Below are 16,151 nucleotides of genomic sequence, written 5' to 3'. Positions count from 1 at the left end.
CATATTCCTCTTTAAAATTTATGTAATGATTAGGAATTAATGAAAATTAACTTTTATATGTGTTTTATGTAAAACTTAACCTTTCTAAGAAGAACACACACTGAGTTTCAATTTACTAGTTTGTGCCCAAAAAGAAGCATGACCAGCTGGCCCACTCACCATTACTCACATGGGTAGAACTCCCCGAACTGCAGGCATAATGCCTAAGAGAATACAGTTGGTATCCAGAAGGATGACTTCATCCGTCTAACCTTACAAAAGTCGGGGGGGGGGTGAAGTGAGAGTATAGGATGGAAGGACAGAGAATATAAAAACGCCTACTCTACACAGGGAACTATATTCAGTATCCTGCAGTAACATATGGTGAAAAAGAATATGAAAACAAATATATGTATGTTCATATATGACTGAAGCATTGTGCTGTGCACCAGAAATTGACCCAGCATTGTAAACTGCCTATACTTCAAAAAAAAAAAAATATATATATATGTGGGGGAAAAACCATACTCTGTTGTTAGATTTCACATCTGAGCTATTTATAAGGAGAGTAGAAGAGTGAAGCACCCACACAGATTCTGGTTTACACCTAGGATGCAATATCTGTACTTAGAAAATGTTAGAACTCAAATGCTTACTGTGATAGTATGTAGGGAATTATTGTCAAATTAAGCAAGTCTAGAAGACAAAATGAAATAACGAAAAGCCACATCTTTTCATCTGTGAGCTATAGTAGAGTGATGTTTTCCAAGGAGAGGAACATCCCTTTGTTTGCATTATTATAGTTAGTAGAAAAATGGGCTTGCTTAGCTTGTTACTAAACTGAAAGAAAGCTTAACTAACTCCTGTTCTCTTTTTCTACAAGGTTCAATTAAAAAAAAACTCATTAACATTTGCTAAATATAAAGCAAAAGAGCTCTAATACTAATTTTGTGTCATTTTCAAAAGTTAAACATGCTTTAAAAATCACACCTGACATGAACTTAACCAATATTAAATCATTTCAAAGTGTGTAAAAGAAATTCAGTAAGACTCATTATAAATAACAGACCAAGCTCAGATCAGTAAAACACCAAAAATATAGGCCCAATATTATGCTATGGAAGTGATATAAAGACAGTGATCATCTGCCTCCCAACCCCTCCTGCTGAAGTCCAGCTACTCTAAAATGAGAACAATTAAAGAACTCTTGCCAGAATAACACAATTTACAGAACAATGGCTATTTTGGATAAGGACCTTCCCTGAGGTCAACCCAGGCTTCAGCAAAAATCACCAGCCACTTCCTTTAATACTGCCAAGGAATTTTTCCTTTCTTTGCTTTGTCAATTTCCATTACCAAATGATCAGACTGCATTTCCTACCATACGTGATTCATTCTAAGTCTCATTCATAAAATGAACTGCAGCTAAATAGTATTGTCCATTATCTTGTTAAAGAAAAAAACAACAGCAACAACAAAACCCATGGACATACCATTTTCCTTCTTCGTTTTCATATTGTTGAACAGTATATCCAAACATGTCCTCCACTGGGCCGCTGAAAGTCATTGAGTTTTTCACATCAACATTGAATGATACGCAGAAGCCTAGAACAACTTTAAGAGGGAAAACAAAGTCCAGTTACATGGAGTTAACAAAGATTCTGTTATGTTTTGAATTATGAAGGCATTTTTGAGGTTACCACTCATAGCTGTGTGCTGATTAACAAGACCAATGATGCTCAAAAAACGAGAACTACAAGGAGGGTGCACAATATTAACTGTGTTACTGACTAGAAATCAACATAATGATTTTAAAAAACACAAGTATTAACATTCAAATAAGATCCTGTAGTAATTTAGTATCTGTACCATTCCCAGAACTAAAGATTTCAGAGTGTGTGGGAAGGGCCTGGCAGAAACTCATGCTCACATATGACTAATGCAGCTGCAGACAGTTTTCCAGTAGTGAGCCCAACACTAAACCATTGCCACTCATGAAATGTAAACAGCTTCATTTTCCCGTTCTGACTACAGAGGATACAACCATCACCATTTAAAGCCTTGGGAGAGAAAGCTTTCTCCTCTCTGTTTCGAAAGGGAAGGCAAGGTGATGCTCTCCATCCAGAGGCTGCTTCCTACGCAGGCTTGAGATTTGCTCTGTGTCTCTCCGAATCAAACAGTGGGGGGAAGCTTGTACTCATACACTAATGTCTCCTCATGTGTTGGTGCTGACAACCTCATAGGCTGCTGTTGAGATTAAATCAGATGATATCTCTAAAGACGGTTAAATCTCTTTAATTTCTTTGTAGCTCAGGTAATGGAAACCCTTTATAGGTGAGACTCTCTCCTGCAAAGGTTCTGGATGGTGACAAATTCTCTCAAATGAATGGTGCCAAATTCCATCTTTGGTACTGGTTTTTAAAGCATACTTGTGATGTTCCAAGGTACTCCCCTCCTAGATGTAACTAAGGATTCTTCCCAAAGAGTATGCCTTTATAAAATCACAGAACATCACATGGCACATTCAGAGGTGATTAAATTCACTCTCCTTTGTTAAAATCAAGATATATAACTACATGTAAACAGAAAAATTCTCCTTCCTTATTCACTGTAAACTCTTCCATAGTATAGTCTAAATTCAGACTCTAATTCATTTCATGCTCTAATTCATAACCTTTAAATTTTGGTAACAATATTAAATACTTCTATGATGCACAAAATTGTATATAACTTAGAGAAAATTATTCTTCATAAAAAGATGCATAAATACCTATATTTTGATAATCTTTTAACTACTAAGCACTCTTTTTAAAAAAATCTTTAATAGAAATAATTATTAAATACAATCTATATTGTAGTTACCTGTGTGGGATTTTTTTCCCCCTAGATTGGAAAATTCTTAAAGGCAGGGACTCTTTTACTCATCTCTCTTATCCCTTCTCAAAATCTAGCACAGTTCCTCGTACACAGATGGGCAATAACACAGAGTGAAAGACTACACGTTGAAGGAGAAAGTGTGCCAGTTGTAGACAGAACTTAGTTCTGTTACATCTTAGTTAAGGAAGACTTACTTTATGGAGATGGAAATTTTCAAGTTAGATTTTTAGGGAGAGGGAGAGATGTGACTTGGCAGTGAGAAGGAAATATGTCCCCAGGATTTGGGAGCGTCTCTGTAAGTAATAAGACACAGGACAGGACAAATATGGTTGCAAGATCATAGAGAGATTTGCCTGGCTGGCGTGGAAGATGCAGAAAAAGAACGGATGGGTAGCACAGGTCCATTTATGCACATTTCCTGTTCATTCTTCAAGGATGATAGGGAACAGCTGGTTACCATCTTCTGCTTAATTGCCTTTCATATGTTTGAAGACAGTTTTAAACACTGTTCACTCTCTACTCCAAATTAAATAGTACACGTTCCTACTCTTTCCCCACAGTTACCTTTAAAGCAAAAACACTTTCATGGATTATTTTAAATATGAGAGATATACCAAATTGCACTTCTACAGCAGGATTTCTCAACTTTGGCACTATTGACATTTTGGGTCAGAAAATTCTTTGTTATGAGGGGCTGTCCTTGCATTGTAGGGTGTTTGGCAGCATCCCTGGCCCTTGTTCACATGATGTCAGTTGTCCCCCCTGAATTGGGAAGATCAAAAATGTCTCCAGATACTGCTAATTTCCAGTGGGTCCAAAACCACCGTGAGCTGAAGACCACTGTACTATAGACAAGGGGGTAGAAAACTACCACCAACGGTTTTGTTACAGAAGGTGGCTGAGAGCCAACTGTGGCCCGCAGATCAGTAGCAGCTGCATCACCTGGGAGCTTGTGAGGGATCCAGATTCTCAGGCTCTTCCCAGATTTCCTGAATCAGTCATCCCAACAAGCTCCCCAGAGAACCGGATGCCTGTGGAGGTCAGGGAAGTACAGGTCTGTAACGTGGCACTCCTCTTTCATAACGCCGATGCAGGGAACAGAATTTACCTAAAGTAAAAGGACTCACCATCCCTTAGACACAAGGGGGAAAGGATTTTCTTTAATCAGGGTCTACTTCACCCTTCTTGAGGGATTTTTCCAGCACTTCATCATTCTCAGTATAGGCTCTCCCAAAGGCCCTTCATGGTGCTCCTCAACAGAAGACCAAGAGCTTTGGGTTTCCTTTTGGGGCCTGTTTGTTTATTCTACATGTTGTGCGGAATGTCCAGGGGTGTGTGCTACACTTTTTTTTTTTCATTTCCTGTCCTCAGAATTCCACAGGCAATTTGCCCAAAGCGATTGTAAATCAGCCTCTTTCATGTTTTCTGAGGCACCAAGGAGCCTGAAGCACAGGACATGACATAAAAAAAAAAATAGTTTACATTTTGTTCTTTTGATTTAAAGGAGCACATAAATAGTAAAAGCAGCTTCTCACAACTTTTCGTTCAATGTTCGTGTTGTTATATTAAGTTGCCTTGGAACTTTATGTACCAGAAGTAAAGCAAAAATCATACTTATTTTTAATCAAAGTGAAAAAAAAAAAAGAGCAAACAGACTGATGTGGCTTTAAGGGCAACATAGGGTGAAAATGATGGGAAATAAAACATAGACAATAATAAGATATCAAAATTAATTCTGATTTCACATGAACCAGCAAAAGAGAGCGTTTCCCCCTTTAATAATAGTAACAACTATATAGTGTACTTACTATGTGCTATCCCTCATATGCTCTATCTCATTCACTTTGCCAACAAGCCAACCATCAAATACCATTATTATCACTATCAGGCAGATGAGAAGGAGGCTCAGGATGATAGAGAAATTTGCCCACATTTCTCCAGGACTCTCATATTACTCACACTAACTCAATTTTTATATCTTAGTCTTGAAACTAGAAAGAGCTAGTAGGTGACATGGGGATGGGTTTACAAGAGAGGCTACCATCAGTCCATATAATTCCATCTCCTAAGAAGCAATTTGGGGAGGAGGCTCTTCTACGTGGACATGGAGGATGCTGGGAATGAGGAGGAAGGTCATAACAAGGAGAGAAGTCATGGCCACTGAGCCAGAAAAAGCTGCACGAGGGATTTCAGCTAAAACACATATATTTAGGTAGAAAAGAAACTGGAAGTCTTGTTCTCCTTCAAATACAGTTAGATGAGTTGTATACCTAAGGGCTGAAAACTGAAGAGGACGATGAGATTGCTGGTGTTGAAGGGCATTTCTTGTGAGATTGTTTTGTGCCAATCCTTTACCCCAGGATGGAATAAGTTGTGTAAGGCAACTAAATGAGAGAAAGGGAATGAGAGAAAGAGAGAAAGGGAGGGAGACTGACAGCTGTGTAATGTCTTCTGCTCACAGGTATTTTCATATTAATAAAGGTACTGAGCTAGTCAATGAGCTGTGGAGGTTAGGGAGGCAGCTGTCATTCCTTTTTGTGTGTGTGTTAAGAGACTGGAGCTCAGAGGTTTAAGTCATTTTCCAAGGTTAGGCTGTGTGAGTAGCAAAGACAAGACTTCAACATTGGTCTTCTGAGGTCAAATCATGGCTTTCTGTTACTAGAGTGCTATTAAGTTAGTCAGATTGATAAAAATTAAAAAATTCTGGAGGGAAAGGGGGTGGGAAGGGATAAATTGGGAGTTTGAGATTTGCAAATACTAACAACTATATACAAAAGGGATAAAAAAATTTCTTCTGTATAGCACAGGGAACTATATTCAATATCTTGTAGTAACCTATAATGAAAAAGAATATAGAAATGAATATATGTATGTATATGTATGACTGAAACATGCTGTATACCAGAAATTGACACACTGTAACTGACTATACTTCAATAAAAATAAATACATTAAAAAGATTAAAAAATTTTTTTTTAATAAAAAATTACAACCTAGCTCAACACAACCCCTAAATGGTCCATGAGAGCTCTTAATCATCTTGCAACTTTGGAGCATTGAAGGGTAGGACTGGAAGGAAAAGCTGAATGAAGGGGGAAAAGCCTGGGCATCTCTAGCGGGCATTGACTCTTTGGTGGAAGGAAGGTCCCCCTCCTCCACACATCCTCTGATTTCCAAAAAAAGTCACTACCGTCTGTTTGACTGTTTGCTTCTTAATGAAAAAAGTCTGTCTTTCACAGGGCGGTCCAGAAATTTTGACCTAATAATGCCCAGATTGGAGTATTTAATAGCCAGTGGAATTCTGAATATTTTAAATTCCAATTCCAAGGCCAGAGGGTATCAAATAAATGGTGATGAAGAATACATATTAAAATCCTATTGCTTTCTTTCAACAACTACCTTTGCATGTTTATCCAATCTAGAAATAATAGAAATTATGCAATTAACATTATTTTTTATTATTTTTAACAGAAAGAGTGAAACCATGATACAGTACTAATATAGGAAATCATAATAATTGTGTTATTATAATTAATTAATGGTTTTTAGAGCAAATTCCTTGGTATTACAGAAAGATGGTGATCTTTAGAGATATATAAACCTGGGCTTAAGCCTAGCCCTTTCATTGATATTATGTAGTTAATTATTCATATTTATTTAACTATTCTACAAATATTAATCTAGTCTTTATTTCGGGTTGGATATATGCTAGACCCTGGAGATACAGTCATAAAAAGATAGTGCTCCTTTCTTCATGGATCTTACAGTCTACCTGGGAAAAAATATGGCAAGTGAGCCCCAGCTTATCATATCAAGAGGAGCTTAGAAAAATACCTTCCAGGTATTGGCTGCCATGAGACATGTAGCAATTGAAAATGCTCAAAAAATGAGTTAACTTCTTTTACAGGTAGAACCCAAAGAGTCAGTTTACCATCTGGCTTTTGAGTTTTCTTTTGGAAGGGGATTTTCCCCGCATTCTGATGGCCATTTGTATCTTGAAAATTGATACAGTCGTGCTGTATCGTTGGGGAAGGCCAGTGAGTTCACTGACTCATTTCTACAGCAAACTTCCTGTTACTAAGCCCAGCTGCAAGAAAATCTGCGATGAGGGGTCGGGCCTGCGAAGCGGAAGAGCCAGCCGAGGAGGAGGGGTGCACGTGATTCCTGTTCTTGCGGAGAGAGCCCGTGGATTCTCTCTCAGTCCTTCAACAGGTGGTGCATACTGATGACGTCACCCAGGCTCTGGGCCAACAGCAAGTCAAGGCTTCTCTCACGCCAGTGAAAATCTACTCCCCTCTAACCTACTGCAAAGATTACAAGTCTGCTCCCAAAAGAGGATGAGTCTGCGGTGGCTCTTCTACTATATTTAGGCCACACTGAGTCACCACCTTGAGCCACCTGAGAACCACAGAGCACACCTACAAGTGCAGCCCTGGTGGTGCAGAGCTGCTGGGCCCTCTGTGCTCCCCCAGCCTCAGCAGTGATGCATCCTGGGCACCTCGTCTCTTGCTGTGCCAAAGCCTCCAGGTGAAAACAGTTCATCCACCCTTGCTCAAGTGGAGATAAACTCCCCAAATCATATATGCTCAGTATAACTAATGATGTAATATATTAAATATATTACATTACTCCAAACTTACTTTTTCTCTTTGAATTTAGGTAAAATACATTCAACTTTGAGCCACTCCAGGGATTTGGAAGAAAACAATTCAATGACAAGAGTTGGAAGTCCTTTCCGCACCTTGTAATGTATAATGAAACATCTTTCTAATATCAGTGCTGTGGGTCTGAAATCTTAATTAGTTTAAGTGAGTTGGCTCTCAATGGTGGTGTACATGTTGCCTTAAAAGATAAAATCGGGTCGACAGTGTAAGTGAGTCTGGCCACAAAAGTTAACATTCTACATCATTCTAGTTGGTTTGAACTCTGAGGTGATTATTTTCATAGCATTGCAGTCTTGAGAAGGAGGAGCCAAAGAACTCCAGTTGTGAAGACCCAGGAAATAAAAATAGAATGAAAATAAGATAAACAATACTAGAGCCTTGAGCAAAGAGTGTAGAATCAACACAAGCACTTGGAAATAACATCATAATCTCAAATTCAGAAAATTTGTGTTTTCTGGAGAAAATACCATACCCCACTTAGTATCTCCTTCCAACAGTTGGAACTTCCCTATACAATTATGTAAAAAGAAAATCTGGTGCAGTCAATCTCACCATTCAAAGTCCTTTCAACAGAAATGATGTAATATGTCAGCAAGATTCTACCTCCATCAGCAAGTCCAGAAAAGCCAATCCAAATAAACACCTCAGTATTCAAGCATTTTCCAAGTTTCATCCTGTGAAGTTGCTTTTTAATTTCAGCTTGCCATAGTGAGCGAATTGTTTTGACTTTCAGTGCTGACGTCCTCTGGGCTTCCAGTTATTACAAATGGTAGTTGAACTTCAAAGTGAGTGTGTGTATATGTATGCATCTGTATATGACTGGTAGGAAGGATGCAAGGAGGTCTAATTCTTGGCACATAGTAAGTGTCTAATACAAGTTTGTTAAATGGAACAGGATGGAATAAACAGAGAAATGAAGATTTTCAGTATAAAGGTCATTTTGGCTGTAAGAATTTGTCCCCTTTCATAAGTGCTGCCCAGAATATTTAACTCCAATGGAGTGTTTCCCAAACATCCTTTGTTAAAAATCCCCCTTATAAATTTTTCTACATAAGTTTGCTCTTCCACAGTGTTTATTTTCCTTTGTAGTATCTACAGACATCTGCTGTTTTTCCCATATCCTCCCACCACAAATAATTGCCTGCTTTGCCAGCTCCTCTCAGACTGTGCCTTCTCCTGAAATTCTTAAACAGTCTCAGAATCCAAACACCTCCACCCTATCAGCATCATCTGCTGGCTCTGTGTTTTACAGGATAAAAAAGCTGCAGAACCTCAGGGGTCCCTGGATCCCACTGTGGGAAACACAACTTGTGTGTTTGTGCAAGCAACATGAGCACAGAACTCTGCTCTCCAGCTGCCCTGGCACCCTGAGAGCTGAACTCATTACTTTCTGTGACTACACAGCACGGAGAGCTGCATATGAAAAGGCATATTCCAATTCCAAACAGAGTAGGGTTGTATCCTATTTAAGTGTTTATCCAGGTATATGAGATATGAAGTCTTTAGATGGGTAAGAATCTGAGTGAACGTTGTGCTTTTGTTAATGAAAATGTTTCAGTGAATTTTATTAATTTACATGTAATTTCCTTGTGGTGAGACAGTAAGACATTGCCAGTTTTAAGGTTATTTTTGTTAGTATGCACAATAGGTACTTTTTAGGGCCAGAAAAGCAAAGGGGTAGTATACATTGTAAAATAAATGATTTTCAACTTACCTAGTAGATTTAATTGGCAATTTCCAATTCCAGGCACCAAGAGATTCCATTATTGATTCTCCTGTACCATTTAATGGGATAATTTTTCGGGATGGCTGGGGTGTTGGCTATTGAAGGCCATACACACGTCCAAGTATGTGAGGCAAAGTTACAACTTCCATTGCTTTTCTGGGGACATTGAGTTTATCCTACTTCATTTTTTGTTTTTTTTTTTAATTGAAGTACAGTCAATTACAATGTGTCAATCTTTGGTATACAGAACAATGTCCCAGTCTTGCATATACATACATATTTTTGGTTTCATATTTCTTTTTTATTGTATGTTTGTTTACAAGTTTCTTAGCTCCAATGAAAGTTAGGAAATTGAAAATCACTTACAAAACTGTATATACTACTTCTTTGCTTTCCTGACCCATGAAACTATTAAACTACCTGTTGTGCACACAAGCAAAAATAAGCTTAGGCCTCACAACGTGTTATTAGCTCATACGTATCACTGAGAAGAAATCATATGTGAGTTAGCAAAATTTATTAAAAAGAATCTGTTAATAAAAGTACAAATTTTTGTCCAGATTCCTTCTTCTAAGGCTTCAGTGTACAGAAAGCATACAATAGCTGGCTAAGATTAGACTCTGAGATTGAACCAATGGCATCTTAAATATGTAGGAAAAGAGTTAACCAGTTATTTAAGGTACATATAGTACAAAAAAGAGTGTAAAGCTTTTTCTTTTTCTCAATTGTACAATTTGGAGTTTGGAGCTGAAATTAAGTGAAAACACATATGTGCAATAAAAAATAAAGTAGAAATAAATATAAAAGACTAATCATAAAATTTTCAAATGTATACATTACTTGAAAGCATTCATTTTGATTATTGAAATGTGAGCAGTGAAAGTGTAAGGCTTTTTTTAAAAATATGATTGTTCATATTGCGTTATGGTATCACCTATAAAATCTAACAGACATTCCTCACTCGGTGAAATTCCAACATGTGAAAAACATCAGTTAAATTAGGTTATGATTATTTAGATTGGAAAGTAATTACTGGCATTTTGAGTCAGCTATAATAGTCTTTCAAAGAGGGAGCATGCCTAGAGTTTTAAAGATGTTGTGATTTTATGCAGTTTTAAGAACACAATCAACACATCAAACGAAGTCTGCCTATATTTCATGTTGCTGTGGATTACAAAGGGCTACTAGATTCAGCTTGCCTTAACCTCTCATTAAAAAAAAAACAACACTTTGTCATATTGCTCAGAAACAGGAAGCAAAATATACAGATTTATAATATTCTTTTTTTAATGGACTATGGTTATCTAAATACTTTTTGGTCTGACACACAGGTGCTCAATTATTAACATTAATAAATTAAGGGCTTCATGCAACTAACTAACAAAATGAAATACTGTATAAACTCCAACAGTAAACTGCAACCCAAACCAAAATCTGTAAGAAAATGATTGCTTCCTAGAGTTACCCGGTAGTTTAACTGGCAACTTCAAATGCCAGACACTAAGAGATGGCATTATTAATTCTCCTATCCCACTTAATAGGCTAATTTTTCTGGACAGATCAGTACTGCCCTTAATAATATACTACCACTTAAATCAAAATGATTTTGTATAAGTTTTTTCCCTTCCTCGCTACTTATTATAGCAATTTTCCATCGTAGCATTCATTACCAAACATTCTCTTCATTCAAAAGCTTTTTGGCACCTCTGTTGACAGAAAATTTGTCCAATTTATCCAGAGGAAATAAGCTAAACAAATACAATTTATTATTTACCTGGAAAAATTTGGAAAATAAATCAGAAAGTCTTTTTAAAGAACATTGGGGTTTGTTTATCAGATAAAGTCAAGTCTCAGTAGCCTGGAATGTTGAACTATTTCAGAAGGCAAGGGTCAGTAGAATGTTTGTTTTCTTTTCGAGGGAGAGAGATAACTTTTTGATGCTTTCTTCTTTGTTTTTAGATGGCTCAAAACTTTGTTTCTTAGCTATACTGCTGTTGCTAAGACCATGATTGTCCTTCAGCACATAGAACATTAGTCGAGCAGTAACATCCTTGGACCCAAACCCTACCCCTACCTAGTAGCAGCATCTTTTACATTCTTTCCATTAGACCATGAGGGTGTCTTGGAATGGAAGTAAATACAGATGTTATAGTCAAGATTCCCAAGAACTGGCAGCCAATATTTTCCTTAAATGGAAGCATTCTGTTACTTAGGAAAAAAACTCTAGTGACTAAGTACTTATTATACACAAGGTGGAGGTCACTTCTGGACTCGAGGAAAGGGAAGGAAGAGAATAGGATCTAAAAGGAGGTAAACATGTGGCTCTGACTTTACAGGTTTGAGAGGAAAATGCTTCCTTCTCACTCCTGATGTTTCCTTCCACGTGGAGGGAGTTTCACAACCTGTCACACGTTTTTGTCTATTTCTATACCTGCCCCACCTTTCACACTTAACTGGTTGGTGGGTTTGAAAGGAGAAGCTGTCTGGGTGTCTCTTAGAAGTGAGCCTAACAAAACAAAACAAAACAAAACACCTCTGTTCTCTTCCTCTAGTGTCAGCCTCTGAGCTTGTGCTGAAGAGAAAGTCAGCTTCATCTAGGGGTCAACAGTGGGAACTTCACTTAGCAGCTATGCTCCATTCTTTTTTTTTTTGTCATTTCCTGATTGAATTGGTTCTGACCTCAAGTGATAAAGATTTGCTTATTGAGCTTTCTCAATAATCCCAATGGTGTTTTATTTCTTATAAAAAATAAACAACATTAGGAAAACATTTAGATTTCACAATGTTGGGTATTGGGTACATTTGTATTTTATTATGTTATTCCTTAATTTTCTTGCAATATTTCATGATTTTAAAAAGCTTTACAAATTTTCTCTGTATAATTATCATTATACATTTGAAGATGTTTTGCCAAATAAAACTTCTTGAATTCTTTTTAATTGCATTAATTTTTTTTCTTATTTTCGTAATTTTTAACAAAGAAATTAGAACAAACACAAAGCCATGCTTGGAGCTGCAAGGAGGCACAAAACAAAAGAACTTGAATGGATGGCTTTAGTTATCTTTACCCATTTCCTGCTTTCTACATTCTCAAGACTTACACTCAGAGTAGGGGGTAAGAAGACAGAGGAGGCATGATAAGAATAAGAGGGAAATATGATAACTTTAGAGGCAGGCAAGGTGAACAACAGTGTGGTGGATCTGGCCAAAGGTTTGCTATGGGAGCTGCTATTTCATACTCTCACTCTGGTGAACATCACTGAGGCTCAACTTGGAAGGGCAAAAAACCCCAAAGATTTTGGAACTAATAGAATTAACACTATGATTATCTAATTTATACCACTTGGTTAAACAAATAGACTGGCCTGAAAAGATACTGACTGCTAGAATTTTCACTGGTTTCTCTCCATAATTTTCTCAGTAACTGGTCACAGTCTAATTTCTTATTTTATATCCTAAGGCTGTGCTATTTATATGGATGGATTATTGCCTTTTCAGAGAACTGCAGATAATTCTCACCATGGCAATGAGAGTTACATTAAGAAAGAGACACATATGCTTCTCCAGGAACTCATAATTCCTTACTCTGTCAGGGAGAAGTTTAACTAAGAATTATGGCGGTAAGTCAAGTACACTTACTGACTTTCCACTGGCCATCTTTGTATCACAAACACTAGGCACTCAGGGAAGATATAAAAGAAACAGTCATCACTCCATTTAGAACTGTCCAGCATGCTAGAGGTGAATGGAATATCTACTTCTGAAAATATAAACATACAAAGATGGTAGGAAAAAAATGCCAAGGAGTTTTACAATTATCAGCAAACTTAAATAGGATACAGCAAGATTAATGGCAGTTGAATATGAAGGTGTATTTGACAGTTTTCCTCAAGCATTGTGACTTTAGAGAGCCTGCTGACCTCATCACTTCTTACCATTCCATGTATTCTTTCCACTTTCTGATCTTAAATTATTATTTGGATCTTTAAAGAGGCAGAAATTAGTGCAACTGAATTAGTGATAACAAGGACTGCACCTTGTGGTATCAATGCTACATTTTCTCAGAAGGGTTTCTTATATTAAAACACACATACACACATGCCTGTCTAAAAATTCATCAGTTTACCTTCCTTTCTGTTGAAAGGAAGAAGTGTATCCTTAAAAACACATATCTGATACTGTCTAATTCTTGGTTGGCTCTCCAGAGCACAGGAAATGCTGCCCCACTCCCTACATCACATTTCAAACCCACTAAAATGAGTCCACCTTTCCAATCTCGTGACCACTTCTGGCTAAGAACTTCAAGTTATGGCCCCCCTTTAATATTTGCAGATCCCTGAAACATCTTGTATTCTAATCTGAATCAGTTTTTAGCCCAATGAACTTCCACCCATCTTTCAAAGTCTGTCTCAAGGTCCTCCTCTCCATTCTTTCTCTGTGTCCCCATAGAACCTGACTTAATAAGAAGAGTCTAATTATCACCTCATGTAAATCTGAAATTCTACACTATCTTACCCAACCATTGTTTTTCCTTCCTTTTTTTTTTTTTTTTTTGGTTTTCAATGGTACAATTCAAATAAACTAAGTCAATGGCCAAATCACAGATTAAAGTTGTGTTTTAATTTATGTATACATTTATTAGAACAACTTCAACTTACTTAAAAAATTACTCCTCAAAATATTTTGCAACAAAATAAACTTGTTCTAAACTAAAATCTTTTGATTCCATGAAAAAGAAACCACGATACCTACAACAGTAGCCCCCAAAAGAAGTCTTCGTTGATACTGAATAAGCTTTCAGAAAACTCTAAATTCTGGACAAGATCAGCATAGTAATGTCAGAAGGAAAAACTTAAGAGAAAGGTAAAGTGTCTGGGATATGCATATTTACTACGAAATATTTTTTGAGAAAATATATTGCCATATTATAGAGCCAATAATATATTAAATAATATTATGAGGAGGTTTTTTTTTTAAAGACCTGTAGAGTTATACAAAGAGTACACCTTAGAAAAATGTATGGAGAATTAAGTGGGAGTAGATTGCATGCACTTTTTATGAGGCAATAGTCAGGAACCTGAGGGTTCTATAGAGCAGCTTATCCTAATGAAAGGCCATTTTACTGTCTTTTCAAAGATGGGCTTTTTTGTCTAGTGATACCACACAAACATTCCAATTTTAAAGCTTTTGATGGCTTACCGAAAGTAAACAAAAATTTTAAGAAAAAACAACCAACAAAACTAAACTTTTTTGAGCAATGGCATCAGAAAAAAAAGTGTGAGTATGTGTGTGTATATATGTATATGTGTATATATATAAATAGGTATTTCTGTTAGAATGAAAAGTCTTCTCAATACTTGGCATACTTGTCAGGATTTAAATCTGCTTCCAGGTTTCTAGTGAAAATGTTCATTCTCTATTTTAATATAGTGTAGGTAATATGTGGTTCTGTATTGTAATTCCTACAAGAGAAATCCATTTGACCAATCCTAGGTCAAACTATTGAGTTTAGGAGAACTTGCATGGAATTAATCATGCCTTACTAATTTTTGACTGCTATAGCGATAAACCAGTCTCACGTAATTGGAAGATATGAGGTGCTTAGCTATCGTTTAATTTGGCTTTTCTACTTCATCAGAGGCCAGCAATGACCTACTTTTGACACATGTCTTACTCCAACCAAGGGTTCCAGAAGGTGCTGCCATGTTTTTAAGTGATCCTGCCTCCCAGGCCATGATTGACAGGTCCAAGAACGAGCATCAGCTCTAAAATGAGCCATCTAGCATCCCACCCTCCCGGCCACAGCTGATCAACTCCAGGGGAGGCGGTCAGCATACTCAAGTCTCTGATCTTAGGCTGGCACCTTACGTAGGCTCCAGTTCCGGTGGAATAGGTCGTGGAACAGGAGGCTCGGGAATAGACATGAGCTTGATTTCTGCCAGGAAGCTGGCTCATGGTGGGAGAGAGTGAAATCACGATGAGAGAGAGAGAGTTCTAAAGTATGGAAGGAAACTGAGAGACTGTCTAGTCCGTTAAGTGGTCCCCTGTCAGCTTTATTGTTCCCCTGTGGCTGGGGGATGGATGGAGAAAAAGGAGTCAGAGCAGCTAAATAGGGCTACAAAGACTTGATTCACTGTTTCCTTCTTACTTCCCCAGCTCCCTCCCAAAGCTATTAAAAAGTTAAAAAAGACTGAGAGTGAGAGAGAAAAGGGTCCTGGGGCTGCTCCATCCGTAAATTCCAAGTATGTAAATAAATCTATATATGTGACTACATTATGAATATATGGTATTCATTCAGCAAACTTTAATAAAGGTCCGCCATGTGCAACATCATGTGGAAGAGGTAGGAGTGAGTAAAGGGTGAAACAAACATTAGCCCTACCCTCAAAGAGCTTTAGTCACTGTGAGACGTAAGGCAAAATCAAATAACTCATCTATGAGTTTAAATAAAGAAAGAAAAAATTCTCAAGAGCCATAAGTGATTATTACAATTGTGATTACTGTAATTTTAGTGCCAATTTTACAAATCCTAGCAATCTTGTTTTTTTTCTTTCCTAGCGAATCATTAAAAAGGTCTGTGTAAGGGAGAGTTGGGAATAGATACATATTGGGACTTAACTGGGGTAATCCTCTAGGTATTATGAAAAAGTATGACACCTCTTTTAGGCAGGTGATTAAATATGTTAAAACTTCCCTGAGAGGACTCTATATTTCAAGCTGGAAACTGCTTTCAGAATGTTACATCTGTGTTAGAAGCATTGCCAGAGGTGAAAATAAAGCAGGATGAAAACATGACACAGAGCTCACACTGACTTTCATTGCTGGGTCAGATTTAAAGTTGAGATCTTCCATTATGTAACCTAAGAATAATTCATTTAAATACAAGTGAAAGGTCAGGATGGTGG

The 16,151-nt window shown here is 37.2% G+C and overlaps 1 protein-coding gene across 1 annotated transcript in view; it reads right to left on the bottom strand.

Moving 5' to 3' along the window:
- Positions 1 to 16,151, bottom strand: part of ITGA1 (integrin subunit alpha 1) — a 149,229-nt gene that overhangs the window by 95,240 nt on the left and 37,838 nt on the right. Inside the window, exon 2 of the mRNA XM_010966304.3 lies at positions 1,473 to 1,593. Coding sequence (XP_010964606.1) covers positions 1,473 to 1,593 — 121 coding nt within the window. The remainder of the gene's footprint in view (positions 1 to 1,472; positions 1,594 to 16,151) is intronic.

Source organism: Camelus bactrianus, chromosome 3, assembly GCF_048773025.1.
Source record: "Camelus bactrianus isolate YW-2024 breed Bactrian camel chromosome 3, ASM4877302v1, whole genome shotgun sequence".
In the NCBI taxonomy this organism is placed as follows: domain Eukaryota; kingdom Metazoa; phylum Chordata; class Mammalia; order Artiodactyla; family Camelidae; genus Camelus; species Camelus bactrianus.
Note: the sequence above shows the minus strand (reverse complement) of the source record. Positions and strands in the feature narration are given on the sequence as shown.